The 18,570-nt window shown below is 53.9% G+C and overlaps 1 protein-coding gene across 1 annotated transcript; it reads left to right on the top strand.

Moving 5' to 3' along the window:
- Positions 1–1,255: 1,255 nt before the first annotated feature.
- On the top strand, positions 1,256–15,177 carry GPR179 (G protein-coupled receptor 179; the record flags this gene model as incomplete). Its single annotated transcript, XM_081162003.1, has 11 exons — positions 1,256–2,049; positions 3,414–3,522; positions 5,162–5,249; positions 5,649–5,884; positions 6,699–6,767; positions 7,400–7,509; positions 7,814–8,052; positions 8,212–8,350; positions 8,944–9,049; positions 9,586–9,732; positions 10,147–15,177. The coding sequence occupies 11 exons, from the start codon at positions 1,256–1,258 to the stop codon at positions 15,175–15,177; spliced, it is 7,068 nt and encodes a 2,355-aa protein (XP_081018129.1).
- Between the last annotated feature and the right edge of the window lie 3,393 nt (positions 15,178–18,570).

Genomic DNA, 18,570 nt, shown 5'->3' with positions numbered 1-18,570 from the left:
GAGCGGTAAGGAAACCAAGAAAAGCAGGAGAGGTTAGGCATGGTTTTCAAGAAAATGGGAAGAAGGCGGGGCTTCGAATGGCGAAATGAAGGTGGAAGAAGTGGAAGCAGAACTTTGTTCACTCGCTTCTCACTGCCTCCATCTGCTCCCCCCCCCCATTGGCTGTGGCAGGCAGCTCCGTGATACAGGATGAGGGATCCCCTGGGTGGGAAGGCGGAGGCCTGGTGGAGGCTCCTGCTCTGTCACAAGCAACAATGTGGCCCCAGGAGAGTCCCTTTGCCTCTCTGGGCTTGATTTACTCCTGTGCAATGGGGTTTGATTAAGGTCTCTAAGGAACAGCCAGGAGGTGGTCATGGTTTGATGGGGCAGTGTAGGGGAAGCAGAGCTCTGAGTTTGAGTCTCAACTCAGAGTGAGCAGCTAGGTGATCTCAGGTGAGCCTCTGAACCTCAGTGTCTGCATCTGTGAAATGGGGATAAGCATGTCCACCTTGCATAGTTGTGGGGAAGATTAACTGAGATAATGCACATGAAAACACTATAAACTGCACAGTCAGTACAGTGATTGAGATTGATCATGGTTATATGAAGTGTTCTTTCCCACCCTCGCCATCCCCAGTCTCAAATTCCAGTTCAGCAGCACTGTGTCAGGGGGTACAGGCAGCCAGAGCAGATTGCCAGGAGATGCAGCTTGGCCCTTTATTATGCCTGTTGCATTGCTGCCAGGAGGCTGAGTGGAGCAGAGGGATGGAGAGGGGAGCCCGGGCTCATCTGTGGTTGCTATGACGCCCCATCCTGGATTTGCCCGCCTCTCCTAATGGAGCAAAGGGCAGAGGGAGGCAGGAAGAGAGGGAGGGAGAGAGAGAGAATGACTGGTCCCTTCCTCCCCTCCCATCTATCTCTCTCTGGAACAGATGTAGGGTGGAGAATGGGGGAGGGGGGGAGCCTAGATACCGGATGAGGGGGAGGGAAGAGTGGTGTGCCAGGATTAAGAGGGTTTACGAAGGGGGCCACACAGAGAGGAGGAGGCGGATCCCTCATGCCTATGTCCAGAAGCCAGCTGATGACATTAGAAAGAAGAAAAAACAGGCGGCACGACACAAGCGGAGAGAAAGAGGGAGAGAGGAAAGAGAAAGCGAGGAAAGGAGGCGGGAAGGCAGGCAGTCCCAGACTGCAGCTACTCTCTGCCTGGGCTCTCCTGAGCCACCAAGTCCCTGGGGCAGCCTGGACCCCAGGGTCCCTGAGAGCTGCCCCAAAGATGAGCCCCAGGAAAGTGGTCATGCCCCCTCCTGTGTGGGGGCTGCTGGGCTGCTGTTTCCTCTGTGGCTGGGCTCTGGGGAGTCTGCGGCCCCTCCGCTCTCTGCCCCCACTGTCCTCCCAAGTCAAGCCAGGATATGCACCCATGTGGGTGCCCCCAGAGGGTGCTGAAGCAGCCCTGGCTTTTCTCTACTCTGGAGATGCCCAACAGCTCTTGGGGACTAATTGCAGCAAGCGCTATGAAGCCCGGGGGGCAGGAGCCAGTCCTGAGCTCCCCCCGGTCCTAGAGAGGGCAGCGGGCACCCTTGCCCAGGCTGCCAATCTCCTCAACATGCTGCTGCAAGCCAACGACATCCGCGAGTCCAGTGTGGGAGAGGATGTGGAGTGGTACCAGGCGCTGGTCCGCAGCGTGGCCGAGGGGGACCCACAGGCCTACCGGGCTTTGCTGACCTTTAATCCTCCACCAGGGGCCAGCCACCCGCAGCTGGCCCTACAGGCCACCCGAAGGGGGGAGGAGACCATCCTTCAGGACTTGTCTGGGCACAGGGTGCTGGAAAAGAGCCTAGCCAGGGCCCCGGACACTCATGCCCTGCAGAAGCGGGTGCTCACCAATGACCTAGGGAGCCTCGGAAGCCCCAAGTGGCCTCGGGGAGATGGGTATCTGGGGGACATGAAGCATGTGAGGCTGTCTCCTCCCTTCCTGGAATGTCAGGGGGGCCAGTTTCGTCCAGGCTGGCTTATCACACTGTCGGCCACCTTCTATGGGCTCAAGCCAGACCTCAGCCCGGAGATCAGGTAAGTGGGTTTGTGCAGGATTCGACGCATGTGTGGGTTGTGGGGATGGGAGCCTCAAGTCCAGCCGGCTGTGCACAGGCCGTTTGGCATGCACATGTGTGTCCGGAGGACACAGATGTGTGCATTTGCATTCAGCCGTGTGTATTTGCAGTCGACTCTGGGAATCTGTAACTGTTAACACACACAGGTGTGAGTTTACATACTGTGTACTGTGTATGAATCAATGTATTTACACATAGGTATACACATACGTCTGTGTACAGATGTGAGATGTTTGGGTATAGCTGGGTGTAGGCCTCGGCTCCCAGGCCTGAGTAGTGGGTGTAAGAGGTATGAGAGGGCTTGGTGTGGATGAAGACGACAACTCATGCACCAGATGTCTTAGAGGAGCCATGTGGGCACTCCAAGAGCTAAGCCGGCTGCTTTCTAGCAATCCAGAACTGTAAAAGGAGGCTTTCCAAGAGAGGGAAAATTCTTGATGGGCCGGGGGGGGCGGTGGGCGGGCAGGCTTGAAACCATTGCCCTTTGTGTCCAGAAGTTGGCCAGGTCCTCAGGGTCACTCCCAATGGCTATATTCTTACATCAGGTAGGTTCCACTGTCCTGCCTGTCCTAACCCAGGAGTCTGATACCCCTCAAATAACTGACCCCTCTACCAGAATGAGGTGATTGGGAGTCCCGGTGGGAAGGAGGCAGCCAATGGGCACAGTACTTCAAGACATTCAGCAATCAACATTGTTTTCCCAGCTATGTGTCCCCCTTCATTGTCCCCAGCAGGGTTCCCTGTGGCCGAAGGAAGCCTGGATCCCTGCCAACTCTCTCCCCACTCAACCAGAGAAGGGATTGGGAGCCCTTGGGCCTGGCAGCTCTAACTCTGGGCTCCTCCATTCCATATCTCCTTTGCTATAATGAATTCAGACCTGGTTTGGGCAGAATGAGGGGTAGTTAATAGTTGAGCCCCATGTGTGTGAGTGTGAGTATGTGTGTGTGTGTGTGTGTATGTATGTGTGGGTACATGCGGTGGAGAAGTGTGAAAATCCCCTTCAAACAGATTATCCAAGTCCCAGCTCCCAAATGTCTTCACATGCCCCCTCCCTCTATCAATCGATAGAATCCAGGAAATGCTAGAATGTTGAAAAGCTGAGGGAGGATGGGGGATGGGAGATGACCTGGGGGAGAGGAATTGTTGCCTACAGAGATGGTGAGGGTTAATAGCATTGGAGAAATGGCATGCATGCGTGCCCTCTCTCCACGCACTGCAGCCACTGTGCTAAAGAGCTTGCATTGCCCACAGTCTGGGGCCCAAGGACTCACGTCCACCTTGGCATCCTTCTCTGTGCCCCTAACTGCCAATTCACTGCCCTAGGGGGCAGGTGCAGATGGACATAGATCTTCAGATGGTGGACATCAATCAGTGCGCCAGCGGCCCGGGATGGTACTCTAACACGCACCTGTGTGACCTCAACAGCACCCAGGTAAGGAAGGGGGCAGCAGAGCATAGGGTTCTGCCTCCCTCTCCCTTTCCCACCACTGCCACCACCCAGCTCCCAGGAGGAGCTGACAAAGGCACACCAGCCTCTCAGGGCTTCAGAGGAGTTCCTAGTGATAAGCTAAAAATGAGTTTCCAGGCTTTTTAAAAGTGCGGACATGTACAGCCAACTCCCACCCTTTAACCAAGACAGCCACCCTCATTTCTTTGAAATCTCAGTGTGCCTCCCTATCTGCTTTCCGTTCTGGTGCTGGGTGCTCTAGGAACCCTTTCCAGAACCATCTCCTGAGCCTCTATTAATCATCCCTTTCCCTTCTCCTGGACCACATTGTCATATCATGTCACTGAGCTCCAGGCTCCTTCTGACCCACAAAGGATGCTCAGCTGGTGTTTGTTGAAATAAGTGGAATTGTTAGTTGGGGTGTGGGAGGAATCTAACCAAAGCAGGAGTTTGAAGAGCTCTGGGACTGGTATAGGTGATGGAACCCAGGCCAGATGCCAGTGGAATCAAAGCCATGGATGCAGAAGAATCTGGATAATGGAAAGCAATGGCTGGTAATCCTGCAAGCCCCATACTGGGGAACTGGGAGGCCAGTGCACTAATCTGCTCTGTAGTTACACTGCAGTTACGCTGCATGCTTGTTCCTGAGCTAAACTGAAGCCAAGGAGAGCCCTGAAGCCTGCTGGGAGGTGGGGCCAGTTTGGGCATCTACTGCTCTTCAGGGCACATGTATTTGGAGCTTTCCGTCCAGGGACAGAGAAGGGATCCCATTGTCCAGTGCATTTTAAAACCTAGCGACATTCACATCTCTGGGCAGCTTTTGTCTGATCGTGCAGACTGTGGCAGAAGCAGAGCATGTTCCAGGGGTCCAGGCAAGAGGGGAAGCTGGGCCACGATTTCAGGGCAGCACCCTCTAACCTTCCTTGGTGATGTGGAGCTGGGTATAGGATCTCCTGACCCTTTCCTTTGCTAACGCTGTCTGCTCCTAGCCACTTCCTACGGCAGATCTGGCCTCATCCCTGTGCCCATCTTCCTCGCCTGGCTCTGAGGTCTGCTCTGTCCCCTGCTGGGTAAACATTAATGGGCGGAGGTGAAATAAAGAGCTGGCCTTGGCATCCCACCAGCCTGGCATTAGCCTGGAATTAGGACTGGGGAAAGCAGTCCTGTGCCAAAGCCAGATGGCCTCTGATGGAGGAAGCCCCTCCTCTGCGGAGCCTTTTCAATCCCCCGGAGTGCCAAAGAGGGAGGCTTATGGGACCCTTTGAAGCGGGGTGTAGGCACACAGGTATGGTTGGGTTCAGCGTTCTCCCTACTTCCACCTCACTGTAACAACAGCTGGGCACTGGGAAACGGGACCTACGAGGCTCCTGTCACTGCTGGTCTGAATAAAAGAGTGATCTAGCGCTATGCTCTGCTTGGGCGTCTCTTGGAGAAGAGAGGCAGTGGGCGTGGGGTAGAGTAGGGTTTCCATAGAGGGAAGGCTCCTTGGGACTCGGGAGGGCTTTGGTGAGACGCCCTAGTGTGGACCCAGGGGCGATGGATAGGAAGGTAGATGGATCCTCCATCTCTTCCCAGGAGGGAAAGCCCCATACGAATAGCTATCGCTTTTTTGTCGTCCCCACAGTGCATCCCTCTGGAGAGTCAGGGCTTTGTCCTTGGCCGCTACCTCTGCCGCTGCCAACCTGGCTTCTACGGCGCAAGCCTCTCTGCGGGTATGTAACAGTGGTGAGGGCCAGGCAGGCGTTTTACAGGCTGGGCTGGCTGGAGGTGGGTATCTGGGTGAGACACTGGGAGGAAACTTGTGGGGCAAGGGCAGAAGGTCGAGAAAAGCCGAAGAGGCAGGCAGGATCTCGTTTGAGGATGAGCCTGCAACATGCTGATCTCCTGCAAGTTGACCTTGCGATGAGCCCCGGCTTGGCATCACCTCTTCCTGTTACCCTGCCCTCCCTTGGCAGTCCCCACTTCCTCATTCCTCCCCCCCCCCACCCTACCCCAGAGGCCACCATAGGAGGGCAGGGAGAGGGTGATGGTGGTGACCACTGGGAAAGAAGGCAAGGATCTCAGGATGCCCAGCCATGCCCCTCTCCCTGCACCCACCTTGTTCTTTACAGGGTTAGAGGAGAGTGCGACCCAGCCTACCGGGCAATTTGGATCCCCGCAAGGCAGCTCTGGGAGGCTGCTTCATTGCCAGCCATGTGCCGAGGGCTGCACCAGCTGCATGGATGCCACACCGTGCCTGGTGGAGGAGGCCCCGGCGCTGCGGGGAGCAGTGTTGGCCTGCCAGGCCTGCTGCATGTTGGCTGTCTTCCTGAGCATGCTGGTCTCCTACCGCTGCCGCCAGAGCAAGGTAAGCAAGGCTCCCCACCTCCCTTCTGCACACACTTCCTACCCATCTTGGGTCCCTAGCATCAGCTGGAGACCAGAGGCTACCCAAGACTAGAATTTGGGAGAAACCGGTTCTGGTCTTGAATCTAACACACTATGTGACATTAGGCAAGTGACCTCACCACTTAGACCTGTTTCCTCACCTGTAAAATGAAGACACTGGACTTGATTCAAAATAATGCATAGGAACTAGGGGAAGTGATCTGGACCCTTAGGGAGCTCCCAAGTGAATGGAGGAAGCAGACATGTAAACAAAATGACAGCGCAGCAAGACAGAGGCAAGGATGGAGTTGTGTGTCCGTTTCTGTGGCAGCTCAGAGAAAGGACCCAGTTGTCCTGTCTGAGCTGGCATGGGGAAGACTTTCTGGAGAATGTGACATCTGAGCCAGGCTAGAAAGTCGACCAAGTGTTTACCGGGCAGAGAAGGGGAGCAGCTTAAACCAAAGCTTGGAGGAATACATGAGGTACCTTCTAGCTCCAGCAGCCTCTGATCTGAGCCCAGGTCTGCAGCAGGGCCCAGGCTGGGGTTGGGAGGAGAATGGGGCTAGGCTGGTGGGGGCTGAAACCTGGGCCTTAGCTGGCTTAGTGCCAGGGGAGCTGAGAGCCTGTAGTGGGAGTAGGGGCGTGGCTGTGGATGGAGGGTGGAGCTAATGTTATGGGGCAGTCTTAGCCCAGGGCCACTGAGTGACCCCTAAAACAGGCCTGAGACCCTCCTGCATCATCATCCAGGCTCTGTCTTCCCTGCTTACCCACCTCTCTTGTTCCTGGGTTCACAGAGAATCCGGGCATCTGGAGTTGTCCTGCTGGAAACCATCCTTTTTGGATCTCTGCTGCTTTACTTCCCTGTGAGTTTGTAGCCAGAGGCTGACCTCCATCTGCCAGGGCCTCCGCAGTACCAATGTGTGCCCTTCAAACCCCAGAATGCTTCCTCTTCTCTGCCCTCCTGGGGGGATTCAGAGACCTCCAAATCCCCCTACTCAGATCGACAAATGGCAGGTTTGCCTAATGAGCTCTGGAAGCAAACAGTCCAGGCTTAAAAGAGCTCTATGACCCACTGTAAGATTTAGGACAAGTTACCTAATCTGAGTCTTTTTTTTTAAACACTTTTTTATTATTGATTTTTATTATTTTTTTTTAGAGAGAGGGGATGGGAGAGGGAGAGAGAGAAACATCTATGTGAGAACATAACATGGGTCGATCAGTTGCCTCCTGCAAAACCCCTACCGTGGATCAAGCCCACAACCTGGGCATGTGCCCTGATCGAGAACTGAACTGGCAACCTTTTGGTGCACAGGACTACACTCAACCAACTGATCTCTACTGGCCAGGGCACCTCTGATTCTTAAGCTGCTCACATGCAGAACAGAGGAGATGATGCTTCTATTGCTCTTAGGAGGATCAATAACGTGCTTAGCATAGGCCTGGCACATAACAGGAGTGCAGTGGAAAGCAGCCACTTTTGCCCTCTCCTCACCAGGTCTTCATCCTGTACTTCAAGCCCAGTATATTCCGCTGCATCGCTCTCCGCTGGGTCCGGCTGCTAGGTTTTGCCGTTGTCTACGGCACCATTATACTCAAGCTTTACAGGTGGGGGCTAGAGCAGACCTTGCTCTCAGACTACTCACTTCTGGCCATCCCAGCTCATTGATGGAGTGGAATTCTTCACAGTAGGATCCTTACCAGCTCTACTCCCTTGTCCCCAAGGCCTGCCCCCATCACTATAATCCTCCCCTCCACATAACTTTTCTGGGAGTAAGGAGGCAGCAAACCATGGAAGGGATGGGAAAACAGGTAAATGTGGAGGGGAGGGGAGCAATTATCAGAGGACAGAGCCCTGCCCCCCTCTCCTTGGCCCTCCCCCCTCCCCCATCCATCATCTATACCCCTGTAGAGTGCTCCAGCTGTTTCTGTCTCGAATGGCCCAGCGGGGCCCCTATCTAAGCAGTGGGCAGCAGCTGCGGTGGCTGGCGCTGCTCCTGCTACTAGTACTGGGCTTCCTGGCTGTGTGGACAGTGAGGGTCCTGGAGCGAGGCATCCTGTACACGCCCCTGGTGACCCGAGGCCACACGCCCATGGGCCGCCACTTCTACCTCTGCCACCACGACCGCTGGGACTACATAATGGTTGTGGGTGAGTCCAGTCTCACCCTGGCCCTGGCTCCGCATTTCCACGGGTCCTCGGGTCCTGCTCCCTGACCCCTAGCCCAGGTTCACCACAGCAAGCCCTACAGAAAGGGGGGGCCTGGCTGCTGAGGTGCTGCCGGCTCTGTCCCTCACTGCTTCCCCACAGCCGAGATGCTGCTCCTATGCTGGGGCAGCTTCCTCTGCTACGCCACCCGAGCTGTGCCCTCAGCCTTCCATGAGCCGCGCTACATGGGCATCGCCCTGCACAACGAGCTGCTGCTCTCTGCTGCCTTCCATGCAGCCAGGTGAGGGCTGGCCCACCTACCCGTGACTCCTCCCCACCTAACACTACTCCGCGCTTCTCCCAGATGAGGGCACACCCTTCCCACGGCCGTCCGCACAACATTGCTATGCATCAGGAAGGTGGGCAAGGCCCCCCACCTGTAGCTCTCTCCCTACCCCATAGATACCCTTCTTACACTCATGTCTCACCCAGCACCCAAGAAGAAGTGCCCTCCCACACTTGCTCAGTTCTGCCTTGTCCCACCTCGCACCTCAGCTGTCCCAGCAGCATGCCTGCTGTGTCCATAAGGACCTGGCCCTGTGGTGGAGGCAGAATCCATCCACAGGATGGTCTGTAATAGAGTTGTGACACACAAGTCTGTACTATAGGCAGCCAGAGAAGGTAGGCTGTAGTAGTATGGGGGGGCTTCTCAGGTGGGTGTTAACGTGAGCCTTGAGGTAGGACCTACATCCCAGAGAGGGCAAGGAGGAGGAGTGCCCTCCTCACCCCACCAGCACCTCCATGGAGATCAGGACTGGGGCTGGGACGAGTGTGACTGGTAAGGGGAAAGGGGCCACTCCCACCTACAGATCATCTCCCTCCCATCACACTCAGGTTTGTGCTGGTTCCCTCCCTGCACCCGGACTGGACCCTCCTCCTCTGCTTCTTCCACACTCACTGCACAGTCACCGCCACCCTGGCTCTGCTCTTCATCCCTAAGGTGAGGTCCTCCTCCTCCTGGATGTAAGGCAGACGCCCCCAGCCCCTTTGTCAGGGACACAGTGGATCTGCAGTAGCAGCAGTGCCTCTCTAGGTCAGGGTGAGGATGACACCCTGCAGGTGTGTGGGTTCTGATCAACAGGGGCCCTTCGCAAGGAGCCCACTTGGGGGAGAAAGCTACCTCCAACCCCTGGGCAAGGGAAATAAGGGGTAGGACTGGAGGGGTCTTTGTAACAAAACTATAAGGTTGGAGGACTCTGAAAATCAACTCAGAAGCAGTTACAGAGAGAGGTGGGGAGCTGAGGATATGGCTAAGAGTTGCGGGGGCAGGAGGTTGAGACCCCCTGGTTTCTAAGTTTGAGAAAATCAAGGGGGGTGAGAGGGAGCAAAAGTCTTTGGACCCTGGAATTCCGAATCAGAGAAGGGGGTGGTGAAGATTCATGAAGTAAAGACTTAATCCATGGGGCAGGTGGAGGAGTAGTGAACAGGGACCCAAGGTTAGTCTTTTTCTCAACCACGCCCATTTCCCCCGGCCAGTTCCGGAAGCCAGGGGCTCCTTCTCGAGAGGAGATGGTGGAAGAGGTGTATGAAGACGAGCTGGGCCTGCAGCGCTCAGGCTCCTACTTCAACAGCAGCACCGCCTCAGCTTGGAGTGAGCGCAGCCTGGACCCTGGAGACATTCGGGTAGGTTCAAGGACATTCAGGGACAAGTTAATCAGAGCAGAGCCATCAGTAGGGCTCTCATTCCCCGTGTCCCCCACTCCCATGCAGCAGGGCATCACAAAGGCAGACTAAGAAGCCCGTGAGTCTCCAGCACACTGAGGCAGCTGGTGACTCTAGTGTCAGTTGGGGCTGCATCCTCAGAGCTGAGGGGGTCTGCCGGGAACCAGGTTGGCACCGGTCTTGTAGGAATGGAGTAGTAAATTCTGAGAGGTTTAAAAGCAAGGAAGGGACACAGCTTGGTGGGGAAGAGACTCTCCCAGAGAAAATGGTCTAAATAAAGGCGGGGGGGGGATAACAGGTACAGGCAGGGGATGGAAAGACTAGCCCATTTGTCCATATGTGAGCTCTGCTCTCCTCACTCCTCCCTTCCCCCAGGATGAGTTGAAGAAGCTCTATGCCCAGCTAGAGGTCCACAAGACCAAGGAAATGGCTGCTAACAACCCCCACCTGCCCAAGAAGCGGGGCAACTTGCACCAGGGCCTGGGCCGCTCCTTCATGAGGTACCTGGCTGAGTTCCCCGAGGCCCTGGCCGGACAGCACTCCCGGGACTTGGGCTCCCCAGGCCGCAGCAGCCTGCCCGGCTCCTCCCGCCACAGGCTCCTCAGCTCCAGCCTCCAAAAACCGGAGAGGCCACAGGCCCTGCATAAGTCCTGCAGCACCTACGACCACAACTACCACAGGGAGCAGGACTCACCTCTCCTTGACTCACTGCTGAGGAGGAAGCTGGCCAAACGGGTCTCACGGGCAGAGAGCCAGGAGTTGGTGGAGGGGCCCCCTGCCCTGGGCTTTAGGTCAGCCAGCGCCCACAACCTAACAGTGGGAGAGAGGCTCCCCAGAGCCCGGCCAGCCTCCTTGCAGAAGTCGCTTAGTGTCATGGCTGGCTCCAGGGAAAAGGCCCTGCTTGTGGCCAGCCAGGCCTATCTGGAGGAGACCTATCAGCAGGCAAAGGAGCGAGAGGAGAGAAAGAAGGCCGAGGCAGCCTTGGCGAGCCCAGCTCGGAGGCCATCAGCTAGGAGGCTGGAGGGAGCTCGAGGAGCCCCTCTGTCAGCCCCACCTTCCCCTGCCAAGAGCAGGAGCAGCATGGACAGCTCCTACACCTCTGGGAAGCTTCAGGAGGCTGCAAGAAGGCTGCCTCACCCACCCATCCAGCACCAGATCTCCACACCCATCATGGCCCTGTCTGGGGCCTGCCTGGGAGAGCCAAGGATGCTGTCTCCCACTTCCACCTTGGCTCCAGCTCTGATACCAGGTCCCGTCCCGGTTCTGGCCCCAGTCCCTGACCTAGCACCAGTCCCAATACTCCCCCAAAGCCCCAGCTTACTCACCTTCATCTGTCCCTGGGAGAATGCAGAACTGCCAGTCAGGAAAGAAAATGTGGCTCAAGGCCCCGCAGGGCCAGATCGAGGCAACCATTCCCCTGCCCCAGCTAGGGCCAGGCTCTGGAGGGCCCTCTCTGTTGCTGTAGAGAAAAGGGGTGCTGGGGAGAATGGGATGGACATGGAGGACAGGCGTCTCCAGCGGGAAGCTGATGATGTGGATGAGGACAGGTCCAAGATCTTCTCTAAATCCCAAAGCCTCAAGACCCCTGTTCAGCAGGGTTCTGTGCGCAGCCTGGGACTGGCTATCAAAGCTTTGACCCGTTCTCGGAGCACACACAGAGAAAAGGAGAGTGGGGAAGGGAGTTCTGAGATGGAGAAGGGTGGGGCTTCAGGAGAGGGTGTGGGGGCATGCCCCAGATCCCCCAGGCTAGGCGGGCGCAAGGCGGTGAGTAAGCAGGCTGCCCTAGCCCCCTATGAAGATGAGGAGTCCCTCCAGAACCAACAGAACGCACACACCAGCAGAATGCTCCATGTCTGTTACCAAGAGGGCAGCAGGGAACAAGACAGAGCCAAGAGGACATTCCAGGGTCAAGGGGAGGGGGAGGTCAAGAGAGCAGGTAAAACAGGGCCTGCCCCACTGAGGCAAGTCAGGCAGGGCACAGTTGGGGATAAAAATACTGAGCAAGCAAAAGAAGCCCTTGCAGGGAGGCAGGAACTGCTCAAAGCTGGCCTCCAGCACCTGGTCAGTGCTGACTGCAGGGTGGCAGAGGTATGCCCCTGGGAAGTCCCTAAGTCAGAAACAAGTCTGCCTGACAGCAACAAGGCTGAAATCTGCCCCTGGGAGGTAAGTGAAGGAGGTCCCGAGAGGGGAGCATTAAGGCAAGATCTAGATGACTCCCAGGAAGAGAGGGGGGAAGCTCCAGAAGAATCAGAGCCCAAAGATGTGGCTGCCCTTGCTTGGAAAAAGCCAGAGAAACTGGTCAGGGGGCAGGAGGCAGTGTGTCTCTGGGAGAATGCCAATCCCAGGGATCTGTCCCCTCAGGACTCTGAGAGAAGCAAGGGCAGATCTGAGGCAGGGGGAAGTATGGAGGCTAGAGAGGTGGAGAAGTGTCCACAGAAAGTCACAGGCCCAGAAGCATGTACACCTGACATTGCCAAGGCAGAGCTCTGTCCCTGGGAGGCAACTGAAGGAGGAGAGAATGAGAAACTGTTCCAGGAGGGAGTCAAGAAGCTCCCCCAGGAAAAGCAGAAAAACCACAAGAAAGCAACTTCCTGGAAAGAACAGAAATTGGGCAGAGACTTGGAGTCTCTTTGTTCATGGGAGAGGACTGATTTCCGCGGCCCCTTAGCAATCTCTACCGAGGCCCCAGGAACCCCCAAGTGCTTGAGGAGCCTTGCGGAGGTGTGTCCATGGGAGGCAGGAGAGGCTTCTGCTATCAGGAAAACAGAGATCTGTCCCTGGGAGCTGGGTAATGAGGTGGTGGGGAAGGAAATGCTGAGTCAGGGGGCCAGTGGAGAATCTGTCCAAGAGGGTCAAACCTTCAGGAAAGGGCTCTTTGGAGAGATGGGCGAACAAACTGGGAAAGCAGTGCAGGCATCTAGTCCACAGCAGGAGTCAGTGTGTCCCTGGGAGAGCACAGCCCCTGGGCACTCTAGCCCGTGTCTGGACAATTCCTCATCCAGAGCTGGTGGCCAACTCCTCAGCAACGGAGGAAGCAGAGCTATGCAGGTGTATCCACAGGAAAACCTCAGGCCAGAGGTAAAGGCAGTAACACCTGCTAAGGCAGAAATTTGTCCCTGGGAAGTAAATGAAACAGAGGACTGGACATCAGGACAGGCACCCAAAGGAAGAGGCTCTCAAAAAGACATGGAGAGAATGCCTGAAACATCAGGGATCAAAGATGTCACAGCTTGGGAGAAACCTGAGGGACAGCTCCAAAAGCTGGCAGCAGTCTGTCCTTGGGAGAGTGTGGAACCTGGGAGCTTCCCCCAACAACCAGGTCCTCAAGACACAGACAGATCCAAAGCCAGTTTCCAGGTGTCAGGCAGTATGCGAAGCCAAACTGCCACAATCTGTCCATGGGACGTGGAGGATACCGTATCTGCTAAGAAGGAAGAGATTTGTCCCTGGGAGGTGAGTGCTGGAGCAGGGGAGGAACAAACTTTGGGAACTGAGGCCATTAGGAAATTGCCAAACATTACAGGAAAGGATTCTGTAGATCCTAGACCCAGCAAGATAGCTGTTACTGCTCCAAAGAAGCCAGAGAGGCCAGGCCAGGAGAGGGAGGTGGCCTGTCCCTGGGAGAGCACAGATCCAGGGGGCTCCTCTCAGCATTCAGACACTGTAGATACTGACAGACCAAAAACTGGATTCAAGGAACTGGACCATGTAGGCTGCAGGCCAGCTGAGGTGTGTCCCTGGGAAGTGGAGGAAGCATGTATCAGTGAAAAAGCCAAGATCTGCCCCTGGGAGGTGAATGAAGGAGCTACAGGGAAGGGACAGGAACAAGAGATGGGGAGTGATTCAGCAGGGCAGAGGGACAAAACCCCAGAAAGAGGGAGATTTACCCCCCTGGAAGACATATCAAAAGGGAAGACAAAACTGAGTCAAGAGCAGGAAACTACTTGTCCTTGGGAGAAGGACTTGAGGGAACCCTCTGCTCAGGCCCCTAGGATCTCAGGCTCATCCAGCAGCATGAATAACAAAGTGGCAGAAGTCACCTTGGAAGTCAATGATGAGGTGCCAGAGAAAGGGGACCTGATACAAGACCCAAAAATGGGTTCCCTCCAAGAACACATAACCCAAGAAAAAGCTCCATCTTCAAAGGCAGAAATCACTACTGAAGAAGGGGGGAAAGCAAACAATGAGCTACAGTCTATCTGTCCATGGGAGAGCATGGCCCTGGCAGTCTCTTCCTCTCATCCTAAAAGTCAGTGCCCCGACCAACTGAAAGCTGGCTCTCAGAGACTGGTCAGCAATGGAAGCAGGCATGCTGAGGTGTGCCCATGGGATACTCCTGCCCCAGATGCTCATCAGCCTGACAGCAGCATCAAAGCGGAAGTCTGTCCCTGGGAGGTGACTGAAAGAATCCCTGAAGGAGTGTCAATACAGAATAGAAAAGGGGAACCTCAAGAGGAGGAGGGGAAAGCCCCAGAAAAACCAGAGTCCAAAACTGGGGCAGTTCAGGGAAAGCCAGAGAAGGCAGATGGTAAGCAAGAGGCCGTGTGTCCCCAGGAGGGTCAAGATAGTGGAGGTCTGTCTCCACAACCAGCTCCACAGGCTTCTGACAGAAGCAAAGGCACTTGTGAGGCAGCAGGCAATGCGGAGGCCAGGGTAGTAGAAGTGTGTCCGTGGGAAGCGGCAGAGGTTTCCTCTGCCAAGAGAGCAGAAATCTGCCCTTGGGAGATGCGTAAAAGAGCAGCAGAGGAAGCGGGGCCAGAACAGGAGGTGGACAGAGACCTCCAAGGGCAAGGAGAGCTGTTCCTTCAAAAGGCAGGGTCTGGAGGGAATGAAGAACACTTGTCAAAGGCAGCAGGAAAAGGCAGCAGAGATCAGGAGACAGTCTGCCCCTGGGAAGGCACGGGTTCAGGGGGACTCTTCCCCCAGCTTGATGCTTTGGACACTGACCAAGCCAAAGTCAGTCCCCACGGACCAAGTAGTGTGGGGAGCAGGATGGCAGAGCTGTGTCAATGGGAAGTCACAGATCCAGAAGGAAATAAAATTAAGGGCACCATGGCAGACATCTGTCCTTGGGAGGAAACTGGAGCCCTATCTAAGGAATCTGGCCTCCTGGCTTTAAGAGCAAGTGAGACAGAAATATTTTTTCCCAGAGTCCCTGAGAACCCACCATGCCTTTTGGTCCAGAGACCTCTGGGTGGCTTCCTTCCAGAAAGCAAATGCCCCCGCCCCAAGGTGAGCAAGCCAGACAGTTCTTTTACTCTGGAAAGACCTTCAGGACTTGGGCCAAGTCTCCAAGAAGCTGAGGCTCAGAATTCTTCCCTAACTGAAGACCAAGGAGAAGTGGCTTCCAAAGCTCCACATGAAGAATGTGCCCCTCCAACTGTTTATCCTTGGGACTGGGAGTAACAATTCCCAGTTTCAACTCAGGTGAGGTCAAACATTGGGGGGCTGGCTTTCAGGAGCTAAGGTCCTTTCCAAGTCCTAGGTGCTCCCAAAGAACTGAAACAAAGACACTTGACCACTCCTCTCCAGGAAGGCCAGAAGTCAACTCACTCAAAGACAAACTGTACATGAAGAGTGCAGCTCGAACCCCAACAGGAAGTAGTACCCTCTCTTTACTTCCAATTCTTCCTGCTGTAGGGAACAAAGGCCAGACCCTCTGCTTCTAATGAATCCTCCTCTCCAGCTAGAGTACTCAACATAAGCCGTCTGTGTCTACTCACTTGAAAAGCCAATGTTAAGGATGAAAGGAAGTCAGCAGTGCCCTGCCCACATTTTCTCATGGGGAGACCCTATTCTTCTCTGAAGTCTACAAAGGACTTTTTTTTTTTTTTTAAGAAGAAACTAAACCACACAAGGCACTGGCTACATAGGGACTGAGGGTCACAGAAGGCTGTACAGGTCACCATAGGAAGCTTAAGAAGCCACTTAATTCAAATTAAAAGAGGAAAAACCTAAATGGTTCAAAAGGGGTGCCTGAAATACTTTAAGACCTTGTCATTTTGACTTTGGATCTCCAGTTTCTGATTAATTGATCCTCAGACCTGCCTTGCTTGACTGCTGAAGCGGAGCCAACCAAGCATCTTACATCCGTATCATCTGGCACCCAAAGCAGTATCAGAGACAGAGCAGAGGAGGAAAGGCAATAACTCCGGGTCCTCCCCACGCTGGCCAAGGTCCAGTTCTCCTTTCCAGACACCCTGTCTCCCAGCTTAAGCAGTGTGCCTCTTGCTAGCTTTTTCCGATGGCCTCCCCTGCCTCCTGCCCCATCTTCTGCCGGTCTCCAGAGTTCATCTCACATGCTCATTCTCCCTGTCCTAGCCTTTCAGTGCTGACATCAAAGGGACCCCTCTCCTGTCAATGCAACTGGAGCCAGGGTGAGTCTCTGGTTCTGATGTGAGAACCACTCCAAATTACTTGCTCAGTAACAAGAGGCCCACATCAGTCTCCTTCCTGAGAAGCCTGAGAAAGAAAGGAGGTCCTGTTTACAGTCAGCACTGTAACTACCCTCAGAAAGGGTAGTGCTACGGGGCAGGTTAGAGGCCTGGGGGCTGGGGAAAGGGCATCATGTAAATACAAAGCCTTCTTTCTTAAGGAGCTCTCTCATTCTTAGCTGGGCTCTATTCTCTTAAATCAGTTCAGGCTACCCTTACTTAAGCAATCCAGATAACAGAATGCTGGAATTAGATGATACTACCAGAGGGAAATGAGGAAAGAGAAAAACACTGGTCAAAGACGTCCCAGGAATGGCAGAAGTGAGTGGGGGTGGAAGCAAGCAAACTAAATGTGCCCCTGCTCTAAAGATGGCAGTAAGCCCACCTGCTAACTAAATAGATACTGATGCCATTTACCGGGAGGGAAGGCAAAACAAGACCAAATACCCAATGGGGAAGAAATGAGCGTGCATGTGAATACTCTGGGCAGACACAGCACATCACAGAAGTAACAAGTGCTCTATTTCTGTAAAGTAGAAAAAGGAACAGAGTACCCCCATTTTCAGGGACTGAATACGCTTGTTCCCATATCTAGGCCCTGCCACTTACCAAGGTCCCTTGCCCTGGCCTCTCAGAGAAGTATCTGAAGTGTGTTGTTGCTCTGGGCTCCGGCTGGTTAACCCCACAGCTTCAGAGCCAATGTGTATTTTGCTAACTGCGCACCTTAGAATAATCCTATTGGGTCTGGTCTAGCTGGGAACAAAAATGTCCCTATACCCACTGCCATGAAATAAAACCTGGAGAAAAAGTAAAGACTGTTTTTTCTTGGTGGTTGGTTCTAGCTTTATTCATCATGGTGATGTTCTTTTTTCAATGTTTTTAAACAAGAACAGGAAGAAAAACAATGCCTGCTCTAAAGCCCAAGGTAACAAACTTTAGCCTTCAGGCCATCAGCTCTGTGGCTGGCATTGCAGATGGTCTCTGCCTGGTCCTTCTAGCCAATCCTCTACATCTGGGCCATTCGCTCAGCTGGATTTGATCTCAAGGGGAAGTGAAAACTGCACTTATCCTCTGGCTCCCTGCTGGCAGCTATTGCTTAGCTGCTATTCAGGATTATCTAGAGACCCTGGAGACAGATCTGGGGGAATGGGGCGAAACAGCTTATTTAAAACTCTGTTTTCACATATTTAGGGAAATCAATGTATCATTTGCCCAGTAAGTGTGCTTTCTCTGCTTCCCTACCCAATCTGGATTACCTCCCTTTACTCCTTGCTGTTGTGGATCCTGCTCAAAGCACTTCCCATTTCATTTTGCCTTAATCCGGGGATCACACAAATAGGCTATCACCAAACCTCACTCGGGCTGCAAAATGTACATTTTAAACCAAAGGGGTTGAAACTAAGTCGCATGATGAGAGTGGCTGCTTTGGATTAACCCATCAGTGCTGCCTCTTCCCTAAGCATACACGTCTTGTTTCCATAGCCAGCAGCATTGTAAAGACAACCATTTCCCCCAGTGAGGCCTGGTCTGTTTGCTGCTCTGCTGAGATGGTAATTTTAGAAAGACTGAGGAGTTAGGTTATTCTCAACCAACTCCTTTCTTTGAATTCTACTCTCAGGACAAGGTCAGAGCAGATTAATCCTTACCCTAACTTACAGGCTCCTTAAAAGAAAATTCTAGGCTTGAAAAATACAAAGTATGAGAATTAAATACTGTTTTTTAAGGGAAGGCCACACTGGGCTGGTGAAAGCAATAGTACCATAAGCCAAGCTTGTTGCTGATACAGAATGATTTCCCATTCGCTACTTCCGATGACCCGGGACACATGGCCATGTGAAAGTCCCACTTCCTCCTCCTGACAACCTAGCTGGAGCTAAGGAACAAGGAGAGCTGGGCCATTTCACTCTACACAGGTTCATATTCTGGTACCTTTGCCTTCTGGCTAAGAAGTGTTCCGCTAGAAAGAATAGTCGCCTTCTATAAAAGGTAACAGAAATCAGGGAACCAAGTCTTTCAGATGGATTACCCAAATGTATGAACTTCTCCATGGCTCCTGCCTTCCCCCACCCCAGGCTTCCTGGAATCACACCAGGATGCAGCTAATAATCAAGAACACAATCCAAAGACCGAGGGATAAATGATTTCTTTGGATTTATGTTCTTCTGTGAAATACAAACGCTGATTCAGTGAGTCAGTGTATGAGAAAAAACCCTCTTAAATGATACCATCTTTTATAAACACCAATTATTTTCCCCAAGTCTGGATTTCCTGGAAGTCACAATTAAGCCTGTATTCCATTTCTGCCATTTGAAGGCTGGTCTACTTCTAGCCTGAACCAGGGCACATGGACAGAACCAACCACAAA

Source organism: Miniopterus schreibersii (assembly GCF_964146895.1).
Source record: "Miniopterus schreibersii genome assembly, chromosome: 16".
Taxonomy (NCBI): Eukaryota; Metazoa; Chordata; class Mammalia; order Chiroptera; family Miniopteridae; genus Miniopterus; species Miniopterus schreibersii.
This window is presented reverse-complemented; position numbering and strand designations above follow the sequence as displayed.